The sequence below is a fragment of the Haliotis rufescens genome, unplaced genomic scaffold, assembly GCF_023055435.1.
Source record: "Haliotis rufescens isolate VD_foot unplaced genomic scaffold, xgHalRufe1.0.p SCAF_26, whole genome shotgun sequence".
In the NCBI taxonomy this organism is placed as follows: Eukaryota; Metazoa; Mollusca; class Gastropoda; order Lepetellida; family Haliotidae; genus Haliotis; species Haliotis rufescens.
This window is the reverse complement of record NW_025963957.1, coordinates 8,570,767-8,588,289: the sequence shown is the minus strand read 5'-3', so window position 1 is coordinate 8,588,289 and position 17,523 is coordinate 8,570,767. Positions and strand designations below refer to the sequence as shown.

The window sequence follows — 17,523 nt, the reverse complement described above, 5'->3', positions numbered from 1 at the left end:
GTTCTTCAAAGACTACAGTCATATGCATATGAGTCTGATTTATATTTATAGATATTGATCTACCATTTTTTTCTGTGAAATCATGAACAGACATAGGTGTCACCAGAAGTTACACCCCCGGCTATGTATATATAATTAATAAATACTTAAAAGAGAATTGTTTAATTGTGCTTGAAAAATAATTGTTGTTTTGTTCCTGAAGACCAAATCAAGAATCCTGGCTACATAAGAGTTAGTTCCCATTTCTTGTTAAGTTCCCGTCACCATACATTACAGATTTCACGTCAAAACCCTTTGTGTCAGAAGTGGAGTCAACATTCAGAAGTATTCGATCCGTTTTAAACCAGCTTGAATATCATCTGGTAACAGATTCCAAAAGAGGGTTGTAGCTGGAAGAAAGGACTTACTGCAAAGCAAAGTCTTGAAAATGTTTATTATGACTGCCTACCATTTATTTAGTTTGTAATGAGTAATCATATCGACGTGGAATAAGGTTACACAGATATTCTGGAGCCAGCTGTATCCACTCTATCCAGTTGCATGGGAGAATGAAAGTAGACTACTCTCCGTGCGAGAGTCCGTCATAATGCATCAACGTATGTATGCAAACAGACCAATATATGCTACTGAACACATCATATGAAGTAAAATCTAATCTAGATTAGAACATGTGAAACATTCATAATACTATCGTTCATGCTATGTCTGTCCTGATGACGCAAATCCAAATAATGAACATACACGGTCATTCGCCACATAATGTTGTACTACTGACTAAGGTGATTGTTTGCGGCATCATATTTGCCACATGCTTTCGTTCATAGCGTCGGGTTACAGAGGTCATAAAAGGAGGTCACATTCACACCCTAAATAATGTATATCACGCCTAGCCAATTGTCTTGCAGGACTGACAGTCAGTGTTATGTCAAGTTCTGACGTTGAACTGATTCCTGGTCGATGCCTTTCTCCGGCCCGGCTTGCAGATCCGCGGCACAGGGATTCCTCCATGGAGGCGATTACACCGCGTGAAGGAGGCGATTACACCGCGCGCTGTCTTGCTAGATGACGCAATGATTACATCAGGGAGACAAGCACACATCGGATTGCGTTACTGAATGGCACAGGAGAACCAGTCAAAGTCTTCAAGTACATTCTCCCTGAAAATCAAAGATTCTAGTGAACAATTGCAGACATACAAAAAAGACACAACATTATTCCATTTGCATAAATATAACGGAAGCCGTCATCACTTTGTGGATTGATTGATGTTTGAGAGACACAACGGAAATCATTGACGTGAATCACCCAGCCTAGAATCAGGAATCAGAATTTTTTCTCCTTGTGTCTACAAACATTTCATTTCTGAAAATCACTCGATCGATTGCATGAAAGTTAGGATATTGGAGAAAATATGCAATCCATCGTTTAGCCTTAAATGTAGATGCCCTTTCTGCTATGATAATGGTTGTTGCAGGAGGGGCAACGCATCTACCAAATTAATAGCATCGATCATTTGGCCTTCGTCCTTTCTTGTGACCATGGGGCGGTCGGGTAGCCTAGTGGTTAAAGCGTTCGCTGGTCACGCCGAAGACCCGGGTTCGATTCCCGACATGGGTACAATGTGTGAAGCCCATTTCTGGTGTCCCCCGCCGTGATATTGCTGGAATATTGCTAAAAGCGGCTTAAAATCATACTCACTCACTCACTCTTGTGACCATGACTGCGGCAGCGTCTCTGGGATGCCGGAGACAGACTCACAACATTGGCGTTGGCAGGTCTTTGGTTAGGATGAATATTGCCAATATCTTCTATATTGTTATTATATCCACTTGATATTGCATTACACAACTATCGAATGCAGTGACTTTCTTTCTACATCATATAAGGAGTTAGATAAATCTGTACTATATGTCACTGAAAAATACCAAAGGACTTCAGCAACGTTTGCTAATGGAGGGGTCTACAAATAGCAAGAGCCCATAGTATCGACTAGAGAGTATAGTTCTTGAGGTCGCTTTGAAACGCTTGGTCAAAGCAGAAACAGAATCAAGTCAATCAGTAAAATACCGAATGTTACTGAAATTAACCCTTAAATACGTGAAACAAAAATCACAATATTTCAATTTCGGAACCACAACCATTTTTATTTTCCTGTACGAACATCATCTCATTCATGTATTTTTCAATGATAGAAACGCGTTGCGGAACGTGGACTTGGCAGCTTATGATGTAAATGCAACTACTTGTGGCTGCCAAGACTCATAATACTGCTATATATATGGTCATATAACGGGTGACTACTCTATTCGTGACAATAACAATTTTAACAGCTATTAAAATAATATGTCGTGGATAGCTGGCTACCACTTGGGATCACAACGTTTTAAATCATTATGGATTCTGTCGATGAGTTTGCCCAGCTATGGGCTGAAAGAGAGGATGTACCTGTGGAATGCATATGTTTTCACGAGTGGCTAAAGTCAGTACGTGATGTTGTCATTGATAGAATGCACAAACAGAAAAAGAGGAGTGAGTGAGTATTGTTTGCTTAACTCCGCATCAGCAAATCAGCAATCTTGCAACTTTTCGTGGCGACAGAAAAAGAGGAAACGGAATCGGAATAAACTCATTCTGTCCCAGCCAGCTGTTATCCAATGTCAGGCGCTCCTATAATGAAAGTTAGTCTGAAGACATGTCCATTCCTGTTTTGTACTGGATTCGAAAGCTGCTGTAAAATCATCCATAACCTTTCAACAAGCCAACACAATTACTGACACAACTTGTACAACGTTGGTCCTAGAGAACTCGTAGAGAAGTCACGGAAGGTGAGTATTCGACAACTAACTGCATGGTCTACTGAGGGACTCAGATGTGCAAAGCCTCGCTCACTGTCTACCGCCAGATGATGCAATACAGAGGAACATTGTAAAGTTTATGAAGACGTAAAGAAGAGATGTTTCACGTCAAAGATGTACAATGTTCAAGATCAGCGGGAAGTATGTCAACTGGAAATGCACAACTCTTCAAGAAACGGCAAGCGCGATTGTGCTTTCCTGTACAGCAACAGAGAAGTTTGCTATCAAGTTTATCAAGTCCTTAACTGAAAAGATATAAAACATCCAAAATGATCTCAGTTTGTCAATGAACAATATGCTGCCAAATGCAGCTGGTTGGGTTCATCCGGCAAAGTCAGCTACGACCTACTTACCACGCTTTGATGCCACCACTGCTGACGAAGTTAGAAAACGTTTAGCAAAGAGTCCCAGAAAATATTGCAGTCTCGACATTGTTAAGGTATTGTCTTGCCAACAATCACTTCAATAGTAAATTAGTCGTTGGCTCAAAACGAGGTTCTGACAGAAGCGCTGATAATGCCCCTACTAGAAAGGCCATCATTGGATCGAGAACTATCGACCGGTCTCAAACCGACGTTTCCTTTCAGGGTTGATTGAGCAGGTAGTAGCGGGTAGGCTGTATAAAGACATGCAAGACAACACTGCTGGAGATGTCCTCCAATCGGCTTACAAGAGTGGTCACAGAACAAAAGTAACTTTGCCACGTGCAAAATGACATACTTGATTCCAAGGGAGCGGCGATTCTTGTCCTCTTTGATCTCTCAGCTCTCAACTCTTCTCAAAACACCTGCCCTGTATATAACCTGCACTGTCCATCATCTGCCTTGTATATAACCTGCACTGTCCATCACCTGCCTTGTATATAACCTGCACAGCCCATGACCCTTATGTATATAACCTGCACTGTCCATCATCTGCCCTGTATATAACCTGCCCTGTATTTAACCTGCACTGTCCATGACCTGCCCTGTATTTAACCTGCACTGTCCATGACCTGCCCTGTATATAACATGCACTGTCCATGACCTGCCCTGTATTTAACCTGCACTGTCCATCACCTGCCCTGTATATAACCTGCACTGTCCATGACCTGCCCTGTATTTAACCTGCACTGTCCATGACCTGCACTGTATATAACCTGCACTGTCCATGCCCTGCCCTGTATTTAACCTGCACTGTCCATCACCTGCCCTGTATATAACCTGCACTGTCCATGACCTGCCCTGTATTTAACCTGCACTGTCCATGACCTGCCCTGTATATAACCTGCACTGTCCATGACCTGCCCTGTATTTAACCTGCACTGTCCATCACCTGCCCTGTATTTAACCTGCACTGTCCATGACCTGCCCTGTATTTAACCTGCACTGTCCATGACCTGCCCTGTATATAACCTGCACTGTCCATGACCTGCCCTGTATATAACCTGCACTGTCCATGACCTGCCCTGTATATAACCTGCACTGTCCATGACCTGCCCTGTATATAACCTGCACTGTCCATGACCTGCCCTGCATTTAACCTGCACTGTCCATGACCTGCCCTGTATTTAACCTGCACTGTCCAAGACCCTTATGTATATAACCTGCACTGTCCATCGCCTGCCCTGTATATAACCTGCACTGTCCATGACCTGCTATGTATATAACCTGCACTGTCCATGACCTGCCCTGTATTTAACCTGCACTGTCCATGACCCTTATGTATATAACCTGCACTGTCCATGACCTGCCCTGTATATAACCTGCACTGTCCATGACCTGCCCTGTATATAACCTGCACTGTCCATCGCCTGCCCTGTATATAACCTGCACTGTCCATCACCTGCCCTGTCCATGACCTGCCCTGTATATAACCTGCACTGTCCATGACCTGCCCTGTATTTAACCTTCACTGTCCATGACCTGCCCTGTATATAACCTGCACTGTCCATGACCTGCCCTGTATATAACCTGCACTGTCCATGACCTGCCCTGTATATAACCTGCACTGTCCATGACCTGCCCTGTATATAACCTGCACTGTCCATGACCTGCCCTGTATTTAACCTGCACTGTCCATGCCCTGCCCTGTATTTAACCTGCACTGTCCATGACCTGCCCTGTATTTAACCTGCACTGTCCATGACCCTTATGTATATAACCTGCACTGTCCATCGCCTGCCCTGTATATAACCTGCACTGTCCATGACCTGCTATGTATATAACCTGCACTGTCCATGACCTGCCCTGTATTTAACCTGCACTGTCCATGACCCTTATGTATATAACCTGCACTGTCCATGACCTGCCCTGTATATAACCTGCACTGTCCATGACCTGCCCTGTATATAACCTGCACTGTCCATCGCCTGCCCTGTATATAACCTGCACTGTCCATCACCTGCCCTGTCCATGACCTGCCCTGTATATAACCTGCACTGTCCATGACCTGCCCTGTATATAACCTGCACTGTCCATCACCTGCCCTGTATATAACCTGCACTGTCCATCACCTGCCCTGTATATAACCTGCACTGTCCATCGCCTGCCCTGTATATAACCTGCACTGTCCATGACCTGCTATGTATATAACCTGCACTGTCCATGACCTGCCCTGTATTTAACCTGCACTGTCCATGACCCTTATGTATATAACCTGCACTGTCCATGACCTGCCTTGTATATAACCTGCACTGTCCATGACCTGCCCTGTATATAACCTGCACTGTCCATCGCCTGCCCTGTATATAACCTGCACTGTCCATCACCTGCCCTGTCCATGACCTGCCCTGTATATAACCTGCACTGTCCATGACCTGCCCTGTATTTAACCTTCACTGTCCATGACCTGCCCTGTATATAACCTGCACTGTCCATGACCTGCCCTGTATATAACCTGCACTGTCCATGACCTGCCCTGTATATAACCTGCACTGTCCATGACCTGCCCTGTATATAACCTGCACTGTCCATGACCTGCCCTGTATTTAACCTGCACTGTCCATGCCCTGCCCTGTATTTAACCTGCACTGTCCATGACCTGCCCTGTATTTAACCTGCACTGTCCATGACCCTTATGTATATAACCTGCACTGTCCATCGCCTGCCCTGTATATAACCTGCACTGTCCATGACCTGCTATGTATATAACCTGCACTGTCCATGACCTGCCCTGTATTTAACCTGCACTGTCCATGACCCTTATGTATATAACCTGCACTGTCCATGACCTGCCCTGTATATAACCTGCACTGTCCATGACCTGCCCTGTATATAACCTGCACTGTCCATCGCCTGCCCTGTATATAACCTGCACTGTCCATCACCTGCCCTGTCCATGACCTGCCCTGTATATAACCTGCACTGTCCATGACCTGCCCTGTATATAACCTGCACTGTCCATGACCTGCCCTGTATATAACCTGCACTGTCCATCACCTGCCCTGTATATAACCTGCACTGTCCATCACCTGCCCTGTATATAACCATGCTGACAAAGTAATACGATAATGTGATGAAGCGGGAGTATAATCACTTACACACTGACTGCCCGCTTGACGCAGCAATTATATAAGTAAGTAGTTACATGAAGATGACGTTGTGATAAAGCACAAGTATTATTACTCACACACGCTGTTCGCTTGGTGCAGCAATTACAATAATATATAAAAGCGACAAAACACTTTCAATATTCATAAGTGTAACCAGGAATTGCACACCCGGTTATAATTATCTATAAATACGTAAATTAAATGCAAGTATATTGATGTACATGAATTATATATTACCATGAAATTGTTAACTTCACTATGAGATGAAATGACTCACGTTGTATACCTATATGTGTGAGGAGCGCAGGTGGCGACCAATTATATTTAATTAATTGGTTTTCCATAAAGGATGACAGGGTACACAGTACAGGGATCTCAGGGTCATGTAAAGAGTTAAGGTTGTCACGAGTCAGCCAAGATGATTAAGAGGTATTAGTGGGTAGCATTAATCTATACGAATTGTACAAGGGAGGGAACCAGTTCTACTCTTGTAATTGGAAGCTAGATCATATATTAAAGACTTAATAGATAGGATAAACCTGAAAGTACTAGGCCAGAACCTCGGATAAGTCACAAAGAAGCTGGGTACTACTCACTCTTCATAACAGACTCACGTGTTGGTCAAACCTCGTGACGTCATAGTAATTTATCATTAGAAAAGTGTAAGGATAAAATGGGGTGGAAAATCATGATTCGGGGAGAACGGTTTGCGGGACGCAAGTAGCTAGGTCAGAGGTCACTGCGCTCCTAAGTAATTTAGATTGCTGCCAGTACGTTTGTGCGGTATCTGTTTTACAGTCTCCAAACCTAGTTTAAATAAAACTCATCGTATCTCGAAAACAAGTCGTTGTGTTCCTGCTGTGGTGACTCCTGATTGCGAAGATCAAGAAAAAGGATCCAGGTTACATAAGAAAGATCTGCCCAAAACAGAGTCGATTGTACGATCCCGAGTTGATAAATAATTATATGAAGATGACATTGTGATGAAGCACACATACAATCACTAACATACACATTGCTCGCTTGACGCTTCAATTATGATATAAATATATAGTGTCAATGCAAGAGAGTAACCATTCTAGATTATAAGCAGAAACAGATTACATTTTGGCGAAAAGCCTAAGCGTGTCCCGCCCTACCGGTAGCACCCTACATTCACACAATTTGTATAAAAAGATGACATTGTGATAAAGCACGGGTAAAATCACTTACAAACACACTGCTCGCTTGAGCCGGCAGCTGCCGAGCACCACTGATCCATTAGCCAGACAGTGAGGGCGCTGATCCTTCCCGCAGCCAGGTTGCCCCCCTGCTACAGCCGCCCTGTAGTCCTCGCAGTACTCGTCAAGCAGGTCTTTATCGAACTGTACCCTTGCGAGGGAGTCTGCGTCCTCGTCACGGGAGACATCGTTCACGTCGTCAGCAACACGGGGGAGATCCTTCACGTCCTGACCACGGCCGCTCTCTTGAATGAATAAGGGTTTACTGAATTTAATGTAAGGGGGGGATGTAATAACAGTAATAGTAAGTTCAAGGTTAGAATAAACGCCACTCGACAATGTTACAGGTGAATTTACTGAACCTCTCCAATAATACAGTTAAAACTACAGAACCTATGCAATACTACAGTTATAACTACAGAGCCTATCCAATACTACAGTTACAATTACAGTACCTATCCAATATTACAGTTATAACTGCAGAACCTCTCGAATACTACAGTTAAAACTACTGAACCTCTCCAATACTACAGTTAAAACTACTGAACCTCTCAAATACTACAGATAAAACTACGGAACCTCTCCAATACTACAGTTAAAACTACAGACCCTCTCAAATACTACAGATAAAACAACGGAACCTCTCCAATACTACAGTTAAAATTACAGACCCTCTCAAATACTTGAGTTTATATTACATAATCTCTCTAATCCTACAGTTAAAATAACAGAACCTATCCAATCCTATAGTTACAATTACAGAACCTCTCCAGTTCGTGAGTTAATATAAGATAACCGATGAAATTACGTTATGTTTTCAATACTGCAGGTGAAATTACAGAACATCTGCACTACTACGAGTGACATTAAAAAGACCCCATGAGTTAAAGAAGATCTGTAATGCTACAGTTGAAATTACACAACTTCCGCAAAACTTGATTTGAAGTTACTGGAACCTGCAGTACAAGAGTAGAAATTAAAAAGCCTCTCCAATAGTACTGTTGTACTTATAGAAGTGCTGCAGTACTACAGTTGAACCTGTAGAACCTCTGCAGTTGAATTTACGGTGAAATACTACAGTTGCAATTACAGCACCTCTTCAATGCTACATATAACTTGTATGACATATTATTGTACATGTCGCATATTACTTGTGTGTCATAGTATTGGGTAGGTTGCATATTGCTTGCGTTTCATAACTGTCAGAGTCAATGTGTTCCTTATTATGTGTATGTAAATGTAAATGCTGGCCCACATGTACGAAAACTCAAAACATTTAAATGAGCAGCTCAAGCTGCTTCACGGAGGTTTCTATTCCTATAGGCACTTCTTGCAGTTAAAGTACAGAAGGTACACCATGCCGCATATTTCTACGGCAGCAGTTAAGTGTCTGCATACTGCATACCTGGCAGAGAGTGGAGACTGAAGAAATATTTATGTCAGAAAGCCGGAAGTGACGCATGGTAGAAAACTAAGACTACTTTATCCCGCGCCAGTTAATTAGGACTGATTACCAGCCTCAAACACATCGCTATATAATAACTGTGGGTTGTTGCTTCTGTCAACTACCTCGTACATACCTGTTCTTCTGGCCTACCCCAGACAGTGTCCCACAGCTCTATGCCACCCTAATCAGAACCATGTGTGAAGTGCCTTTAGTTCTAGTCATTATATTTACCAACTGAACAAGAATCGTTTTTTCATCTTTGATATGTTTCAGTAGAGAGGAACATACATTTTCAAAAGGAACTTAATCCCGAAAGGCGACAAAGCTAAGGAGTATATATTTGCATAATGCAAGGAAACTTAACAGGTTCAGATATATCATAGCTTGTTTAAGGGGTATAGCATATCTGCGTGAATTGTGATGCTTGTTCTACACGGACACACCATCTTTCATAGCACAAGTCTTATTTTACCCTGGATTATGTTCTTACCAAACGGACACACTTTCTTGGACTTTATAAGGTTAGTAGTACACGGACACACAAAATTTGCCGGAGTCAGTTACTCGACCACAAATGAAACTGTTAGCAATAATAATGGGTAATTGCGATGCTAGTACTGCGTGGGTTTTATAAAGCCAGTCGCACACTTGGTTTTGTTTTCTTGTTGATTAAGTATCAGCGTCACCCGCTAGCGCTTCATCGTGCAATGTTTAACCCTTGAGTCTTACAGTGAAATGTTCCGGTGTCTGCAAAAAGGCGTCGTACATAAATAATCTTCAGGGAAATGAGATAGGACACGCGTACGTTAACCATCATTCCCCATACTGCAGGATTAGAAGGGTTGTCAAACACGGGGCTCAAAGCTACAAGTTATGCTGAGATAAAAGTACTGATGTCGGCAAAGGGGGGGGGGGGGGGGGGGGGGGGGGGGGGGGGATAAGGAAGAGGGGTTCGGGAGGATGGGGAAGGAGGGGGGTTGATTGACGATATTGAGTTTGTGGTTTCAGTTTACTTACCGACAGATGAAAATGTTAGAAGCAGTGCCGCTACAAGACACCCGAAGTGCATCATCGGTAACTGCATCATCCGTCGGATCAAAGTAGTGAAACTGCAATGTACAACAGCTGTAGTATATAGGTATATACATGTACAACAGAAGCAGTATATAGGTATATACATGAACAACAGAAGCAGTATATAGGTATATACATGTACAATGGAAGCAGTATATAGGTATATACATTTACAACAGCTGTAGTATATAGGTATATACATGTACAACGGAAGCAGTATATAGGTATATACCTTTACAACAGCTGTAGTATATAAGTATATACATGTACAACAGAAGCAGTATATAGGTATATACATGTACAACAGAAGGAGTATATAGGTATATACATGTACAACAGAAGCAGTATATATAGGTATATAAAAGTACAACAGAAGCAGTATATAGGTATATACATGTACAACAGAAGCAGTATATAGGTATTATACATGTACAACAGAAGGAGTATATAGGTATATACATGTACAACAGAAGCAATGAAAGGCAATGAAACTCATTTATCGTTCTACTTTTTTTTATTTGTTGCCTTAAAGTCCATTTAACAATTGAATTTAAAATTGAGTGCTTTGCCCAAACGCAGCCTACAAAAGTGCAATGGGACTCAGTTGTGGAAAAGTCTTGTCAAAAACATGATGCACGTGCATATCGTGGATGGTATGGGTATAAAAGACACCCAAAACTGTTAGGCTGGCTTTCGTTATTTCGATTCATCAGCCATGGAATTATATGGGCATAATTTTGCGCCACAGAGGAAGTATGTAATCATAAGATTGTTGAACAGAGGAAGTATATATGCAACAGCATGTGCAACAAGGGAAGTATATAAGTATAAGCGTGTGCAATACAGTAAGTAGATAGGTGTGCGTATGCGTAACAGTGGAAGTATACAAGTATACACGTGCGACAGATGTATATAGACATAAACACGTACAATAGAAGAAGTATATATGCATATAAACATTTGCAAGAGAGGGCGTATTTAGGCATAAACATGTGCAACAGTAGAAGTATATAGTTATAAACATGTGCAACAGTAGAAGTATATAGTAATAAACATGTGCAACAGTAGAAGTATATAGTAATAAACATGTGCAACAGTAGATGTATATAGTTATAAACATGTGCAACAGTAGAAGTATATAGTTATAAACATGTGCAACAGTAGAAGTATATAGTTATAAACATGTGCAACACAAGAAGTATATAGTAATAAACATGTGCAACAGTAGAAGTATATAGTTATAAACACGTGCATATGTATATATACATGGGCAACAGGGAAAGTATATATGTATGCATATTTGCAACAGAGGAAGTAAAAAGTCTTGTCCTTAGAGGAAGTAGACAGGTATCCATTTGTGCAACAGAGGAATTATATGTGTATATAAAGATGACAGACGAAGTATATCAACATAAACATGTGCAACAGAAGAAGTATATAGGCAGAGGCATGGGCATGTGTAATTTTGGAGCTATATAGGCATAGGCAAGTTCAAAAGAGGAAGACAATAGGTATATAAATATGTGCAAGTATATAGGCTTAAAGATGTGCAATATTGGAGGCATATGGGTATAAACAGGTGCAACAAGAGAAGTGTATAAGTATACATATGTGCAACAGAGGATATGTAGGTGTTAGCTTGTGCAACAGAGGACGTATATGGGTATATGAACGTGCAAATCAGGTGGTATACATGCTTGTCCAACAGATGAAGTATATGGGTGAATACACATGTGCAAAAAAGGAAGCATATATGTATAAAGGTGTACAACGGAGGAAGTATATAGGTATAAACATGAGCAAAAGAGGGCATGTTACGGCATACGATTAAATGTTGACACCTGGTGAAATCCAATATTAAAGATACATTAACATTCAGTCTTTGACAGGATAGCTAACAGTCCTCATTCAGTACAATTTTACTTTAGTCAGATGATGTGGGATCGTCTTTCTCAGTAGGCGTTAAGGCCATAGGAATATATAAGATTATGATTGAATAAATGTGTAGGGTCTGAAGCGGCGAGGCAATTATCTGGAAATGCCTTAGCGGAATTGAAGGAGAACCACTTGAGGAAAGATCAGAATGATATAGTTATAGAAAGCCAAAATCTTAATTACCTAAGAACGATATTCGAGATTTTCAGATAAATCTGCCTTCACTCACGTAAACACATATGAAATATTTCGTATTTACAGTTGCGGTGATCCTGCTTCGTCCTGTTTGTCCGATATTACAGCATTAAGTACTAGGAATATGCGTCGTAACAGTTGAGGAAGTACACACATGCATCAATACCCAAATATGAATTTGAAAACACATACATCCTCTCAAAGTAGTCAGTTATTTAGGTCAGATAGGGATTGATCAGTTAGGCGTTAGACATCTTAGTGCCTTGAAACACAAGGAACAGTGGGGTCAAACGGTGCTGAAAACCGCGATAGTGTCCAATGCATATCATGTAGATCATCATCGTCCGTAAATGAAACATGAATCTACACGCCAGTTGTCGTACATCACATATCTACATCTACACGTCAGTGGTCGTACATCACGTATGTATTTCTACACGTTAGTGGTCGTAATCACATATCTACATCTACACGCCAGTGGTCGTAATCACGTATCTACATCTACACGTCAGTGTTCGTACATCACATATGTATTTCTACACGTTAGTGGTCGTAATCATATATCTACATCTACACGTCAGTGGTCGTAATCACATATCTACATCTACACGTCAGTGGTCGTACATCATATATCTACATCTACACGTCAGTGGTCGTACATCACATATCTACATCTACATGTCAGTGGTCGTAATCACATATTTACATCTACATGTCAGTGGTCGTACATCAGATATCTACATCTACACGTCAGTGTTCGTACATCACATATCTACATCTACATGTCAGTGGTCGTAATCATATATCTACCTCTACACGTCAGTGGTCGTACATCACATACCTACATCTTCACGTCAGTGGTCGTACATCACATATCTACATCTACACGTCAGTGGTCGTAATCACATATCTACATCTACACGTCAGTGGTCGTACATCAGATATTTACATCTACACGTCAGTGGTCGTACATCACATATCTACATCTTCACGTCAGTGGTGGTACATCACATATCTACATCTTCACGTCAGTGGTCGTACATCAGATATCTACATCTTCACGTCAGTGGTCGTACATCACATATCTACATCTACACGTCAGTGGTCGTAATCACATACGTACATCTACACGTCAGTGGTGGTACATCACATATCTACATCTACACGTCAGTGGTCGTACATCACATACGTACATCTACACGTCAGTGGTGGTACATCACATATCTACATCTACACGTCAGTGGTCGAACATCAGATATCTACATCTACACGTCAGTGGTCGTACATCAGATATCTACATCTACACGTCAGTGGTCGTACATCACATATCTACATGGACACGTCAGTGGTCGTACATCACACATCAACATCTACACGTCAGTGGTCGTACATCACATATCTACATCTTCACGTCAGTGGTCGTAATCACATATCTACATCTACATGTCAGTGGTCGTACATCACATACCTACATCTTCACGTCAGTGGTGGTACATCACATATCTACATCTTCACGTCAGTGGTCGTACATCACATACGTACATCTACACGTCAGTGGTCGTACATCACATATCTACATCTACACGTCAGTGGTCGTTCATCACATATCTACATCTACACGTCAGTGGTCGTAATCACATATATGAAATAATGATAAAAGTAACAAATCCCTACATCGATTCTATTGTTTTTATTCTATATAAAAGCATAATGCCGTTCAGGATGTATTTATCTAAGTTGTTTTGAACGGCACCTTGAACTGTGCAGTTTTTGTCCCCCTGTCGTTTTCTTCCGATCAGCATCTTGTTAGACAACGGGCTGGGGCTACATTGGACACGTCAACTAAGCCAGTATGCCGTCTTCGTCAGCATTGGTTGTAAAGCCAGCAATTATGTCAGCAACGATTTGAATTAGTGAACTAACCCACAATTTATAGTTCAGAGTTGAATTAATAACCTCCTTCCTGTAGAGGTGTTTTAATGACACACTTCCGAGCCCTGGATCTTTACGCTGGGATGGAGCGGGAAGGATCTGTACACGTGCGTAGCTTAGTACACTTTGTCGACATACATAGATTATGTACAGATATGTTTAGATGTAGGTCTCGTGGGATGTATCTACTCTGATACCAGTAGGCCGGCGGAGCATCAGGTGCTGGAAGCTCATGCTCCTTACGGCTTGGGTTTCAAACTGGATGAACATTAAAACACGCTAATCCTCTTTACATACCAGTCACCTTGCTTGATTATTGCTGCGATGAGGAAGAACGTTAAGACGAGCACACAAAATTCGCAAGGACCAACTCGGTAAATATTTACATGGGTTAGTATATCACGTGGCTCAAAGTGTGTGTCGGGTTGCAAGCGATTGGCTTCTAATTCCACCAAAAACAGTTCCCCTCCTCTAGTCAGGTTTTTGGTGTTGCCCCTGATCTTCATCGTTTAATAACACGCATGGGGATGCCGTATACCATATAATTTGGCTTCAACACATTTAGAACAACCTTGTATACAAAAGATGTACATGTTCTGCACAAGTAGACTTTTAATTGATGTGATTAAGCAAAAACACCATACCTAGCATTGAGTGATACCGAGCATTGTGAAGTAAGGAAGGAAAATTGCACTGATGTGGGCGTGGTTCGCTCTAAAGAGACAGAGGACATAGGTGGGCATGTTACGCAGCACACAACGCGAACAACACGGCCAAGCAACATCCAGTAAACACAAGACGACCTAGCAACGTCCTGCGAAACAACACTACACTACCTGGCAACACCTAGTGAACACAACACAACCTGACAACACCCAGTGAACACAACACAACCTGGCAACACCCAGTGAACACAACATAAGATAGCAACACCTAGCAAATACAACACAGCCTGGCAACGACGAGTGAATACAACATAAGCTAGCAACACCTAGCAAACACAACACAGCCTGGCAACACCCAGTGAACACAACACAACCTGGCAACACCCAGTGAACACAACATAAGATAGCAACACCTAGCAAATACAACACAGCCTGGCAACACCCAGTGAACACAACATAAGCTTGCAACACCTAGCAAACACAACACAGCCTGGCAACATCGAGTGAACACAACACAACCTAGCAATATCCAGTTAACACAACACAACCTAGCAACACCCAATGAGCACAACCAGGCAACACCGAGTGAACACAGCCAGGCAACACCCAGTAGACACCAACACAACCTTTGCACACCGAGTGAACACAACACAACCTTGCAACACCCAGTGACCACAACACAACCTGGCAACACCCAGTGACCACAACACAACCTGGCAACACCCAGTGACCACAACACAACCTTGAAACACCCAGTAGACGCCAACACAACCTGGCAACACCGAGTAAACACAACACAACCTTGCAACACCCAGTGACCACAACACAACCTGGCAACACCCAGTGAACACAACACAACCTGGCAACACAACCTGGCAACACCCAGTGACCACAACACAATCTTGCAACACCCAGTGACCACATCACAACCTGGCAACACCCAGTGAACACAACACAACCTTGCAACACCCAGTGACCACAACACAACCTGGCAACACCCAGTGACCACAACACAACCTGGCAACACCTAGTGACCACAACACAACCTGGCAACACCCAGTGACCACAACACAACCTGGCAACACCCAGTGAACACAACATAAGCTAGCAACACCTAGCAAACACAACACAGCCTGGCAAAACCGAGTGAACACTCTACCAACGCAGGCCTCCATGTATAATCTTAATTACTGCTGCCGTGTTCTACCTACACATGCATCCATATATAATCTCAATTACTGCTGCTACGTTCTACCAACACATGCCTCGATGTATAATCTCAATTACTGCTGCTACGTTCTACCTACACAGGCCTCCATGTATAACCTCAATAACTGGTGCCGTGTTCTACCAAGAAAGGCCTATATGTATAACCTCAATTACTGCTGCCGTGTTCTACCTACACAGGCCGCCATGTATAACTTCAATTACTTATTTAAATCTCGTCACAATTAAATCAAAAATAAGGTAGCCATAATACGTAAAACAAACGAGCCACTGCCAGCGGAGATACAGGAGACTGAGATGATTAAAACGTATATGCTCAAATACACTATGTAGACACTTTTGTAAAAAGCAATAAATACACATTTCTAGTTCGATTACATCAAACACGATTATACTCCCTCTGTTTGAAAATGACACGGCAAGTTTGGTCCGTTGCACTATACATGGTGATAAAATAAAACACCCTTATCGAATATCACGGGGGCAATTACTATAATAAAGATTAATATTTACCTCATGTTACCTCATAATCGGCGTGGCATGTTCTCTAGTGAACATGTATAATCTCACTTACTGCAGGCACGCTCTAAATACAAAGACCTACATAAACAACCCTACCTCCTTAGAACTGTACTTCAAAGGTTTATTTAAGTGATTGAGCTTCAGTAACGCAAGTCAAGCATGATAGTTGAACTGCAGGACGTGTTTCCGCCTGCTCTATGAAACTGACCACGGAGTTGCACTTAAGGCCGAACAGCTCAACGAATATCAATGCTAAGGAGAACCTTATCAGCTTTAAGCCACACTTCATCTTGTATTAATGGTTTCAAAGAACTACATTATATGTTTGCTATAAATTATAAATAAAAATGAGTAACTTTAATTAATGAATGTCTTTTATCCATTAACATAGAAAAATGTGTATGGGTGAGCTTCTAGAATTTGCCACTCTTGGATAAAATAAAAGTACGTGCTTTACAAAGTAAAATGCAGCGCACTTACCCTGATTGTAACGTCCAGAAATGTACGACGGGTTATGTCGGGCGAGGATCCCTCTCTCAACGTGACAGTTCGAAAATTGCTAACGGCAACGAACAAATGACTATGTCAGCAACCGCTCTGTGTGTACAACTGTTAGGCAGGATATAGATACAGATAAGGAACGTACGGCTCTCTCTCCCTCTCTCTCTCGTCCCTCTCTTTGTGTCTCTCACTGCAAGCTTCCCGTCAGCGTTCGTGGCATAGCAGCGAGGGCAATTATCCCTGCCCTAGATGAGGGAGGGAGCATCCTTGTTTTCACATGTAAACTGTCTAAACACAACGAGTCTTCCCCGTTTTCCGGCTTGTACTTAGATATACGTCAAACGTCAAAATGAAATTCCACAGTTCCGGCTACACAGGCTATCTGGTATAATCAAAAAGTTATGCTTTGAGGATTTTG

General features: G+C 42.0%; 1 protein-coding gene across 3 annotated transcripts; it reads right to left on the bottom strand.

Annotated features, from left to right (window-relative positions):
* Nucleotides 1-416: 416 nt before the first annotated feature.
* Nucleotides 417-17,361, bottom strand: LOC124137363. Of its 3 annotated transcripts, none has more exons than XM_046503636.2 (4): nucleotides 17,085-17,361; nucleotides 10,072-10,179; nucleotides 7,600-7,852; nucleotides 417-1,157 (listed from the first exon to the last, which is right to left on the bottom strand). In XM_046503636.2, exons 2-4 carry the CDS (start codon nucleotides 10,139-10,141, stop codon nucleotides 1,109-1,111), a joined length of 372 nt encoding a protein of 123 aa, XP_046359592.1. In that variant the 5' UTR covers nucleotides 10,142-10,179; nucleotides 17,085-17,361; the 3' UTR covers nucleotides 417-1,108. The 3 variants fall into 3 exon arrangements, with proteins under 3 accessions (XP_046359592.1, XP_046359591.1, XP_046359590.1); XM_046503635.2 differs by having other exon boundaries at nucleotides 10,072-10,163; nucleotides 17,085-17,353; XM_046503634.2 differs by lacking the exon at nucleotides 17,085-17,361 and adding an exon at nucleotides 16,596-16,652 and having other exon boundaries at nucleotides 10,072-10,163.
* Between the last annotated feature and the right edge of the window lie 162 nt (nucleotides 17,362-17,523).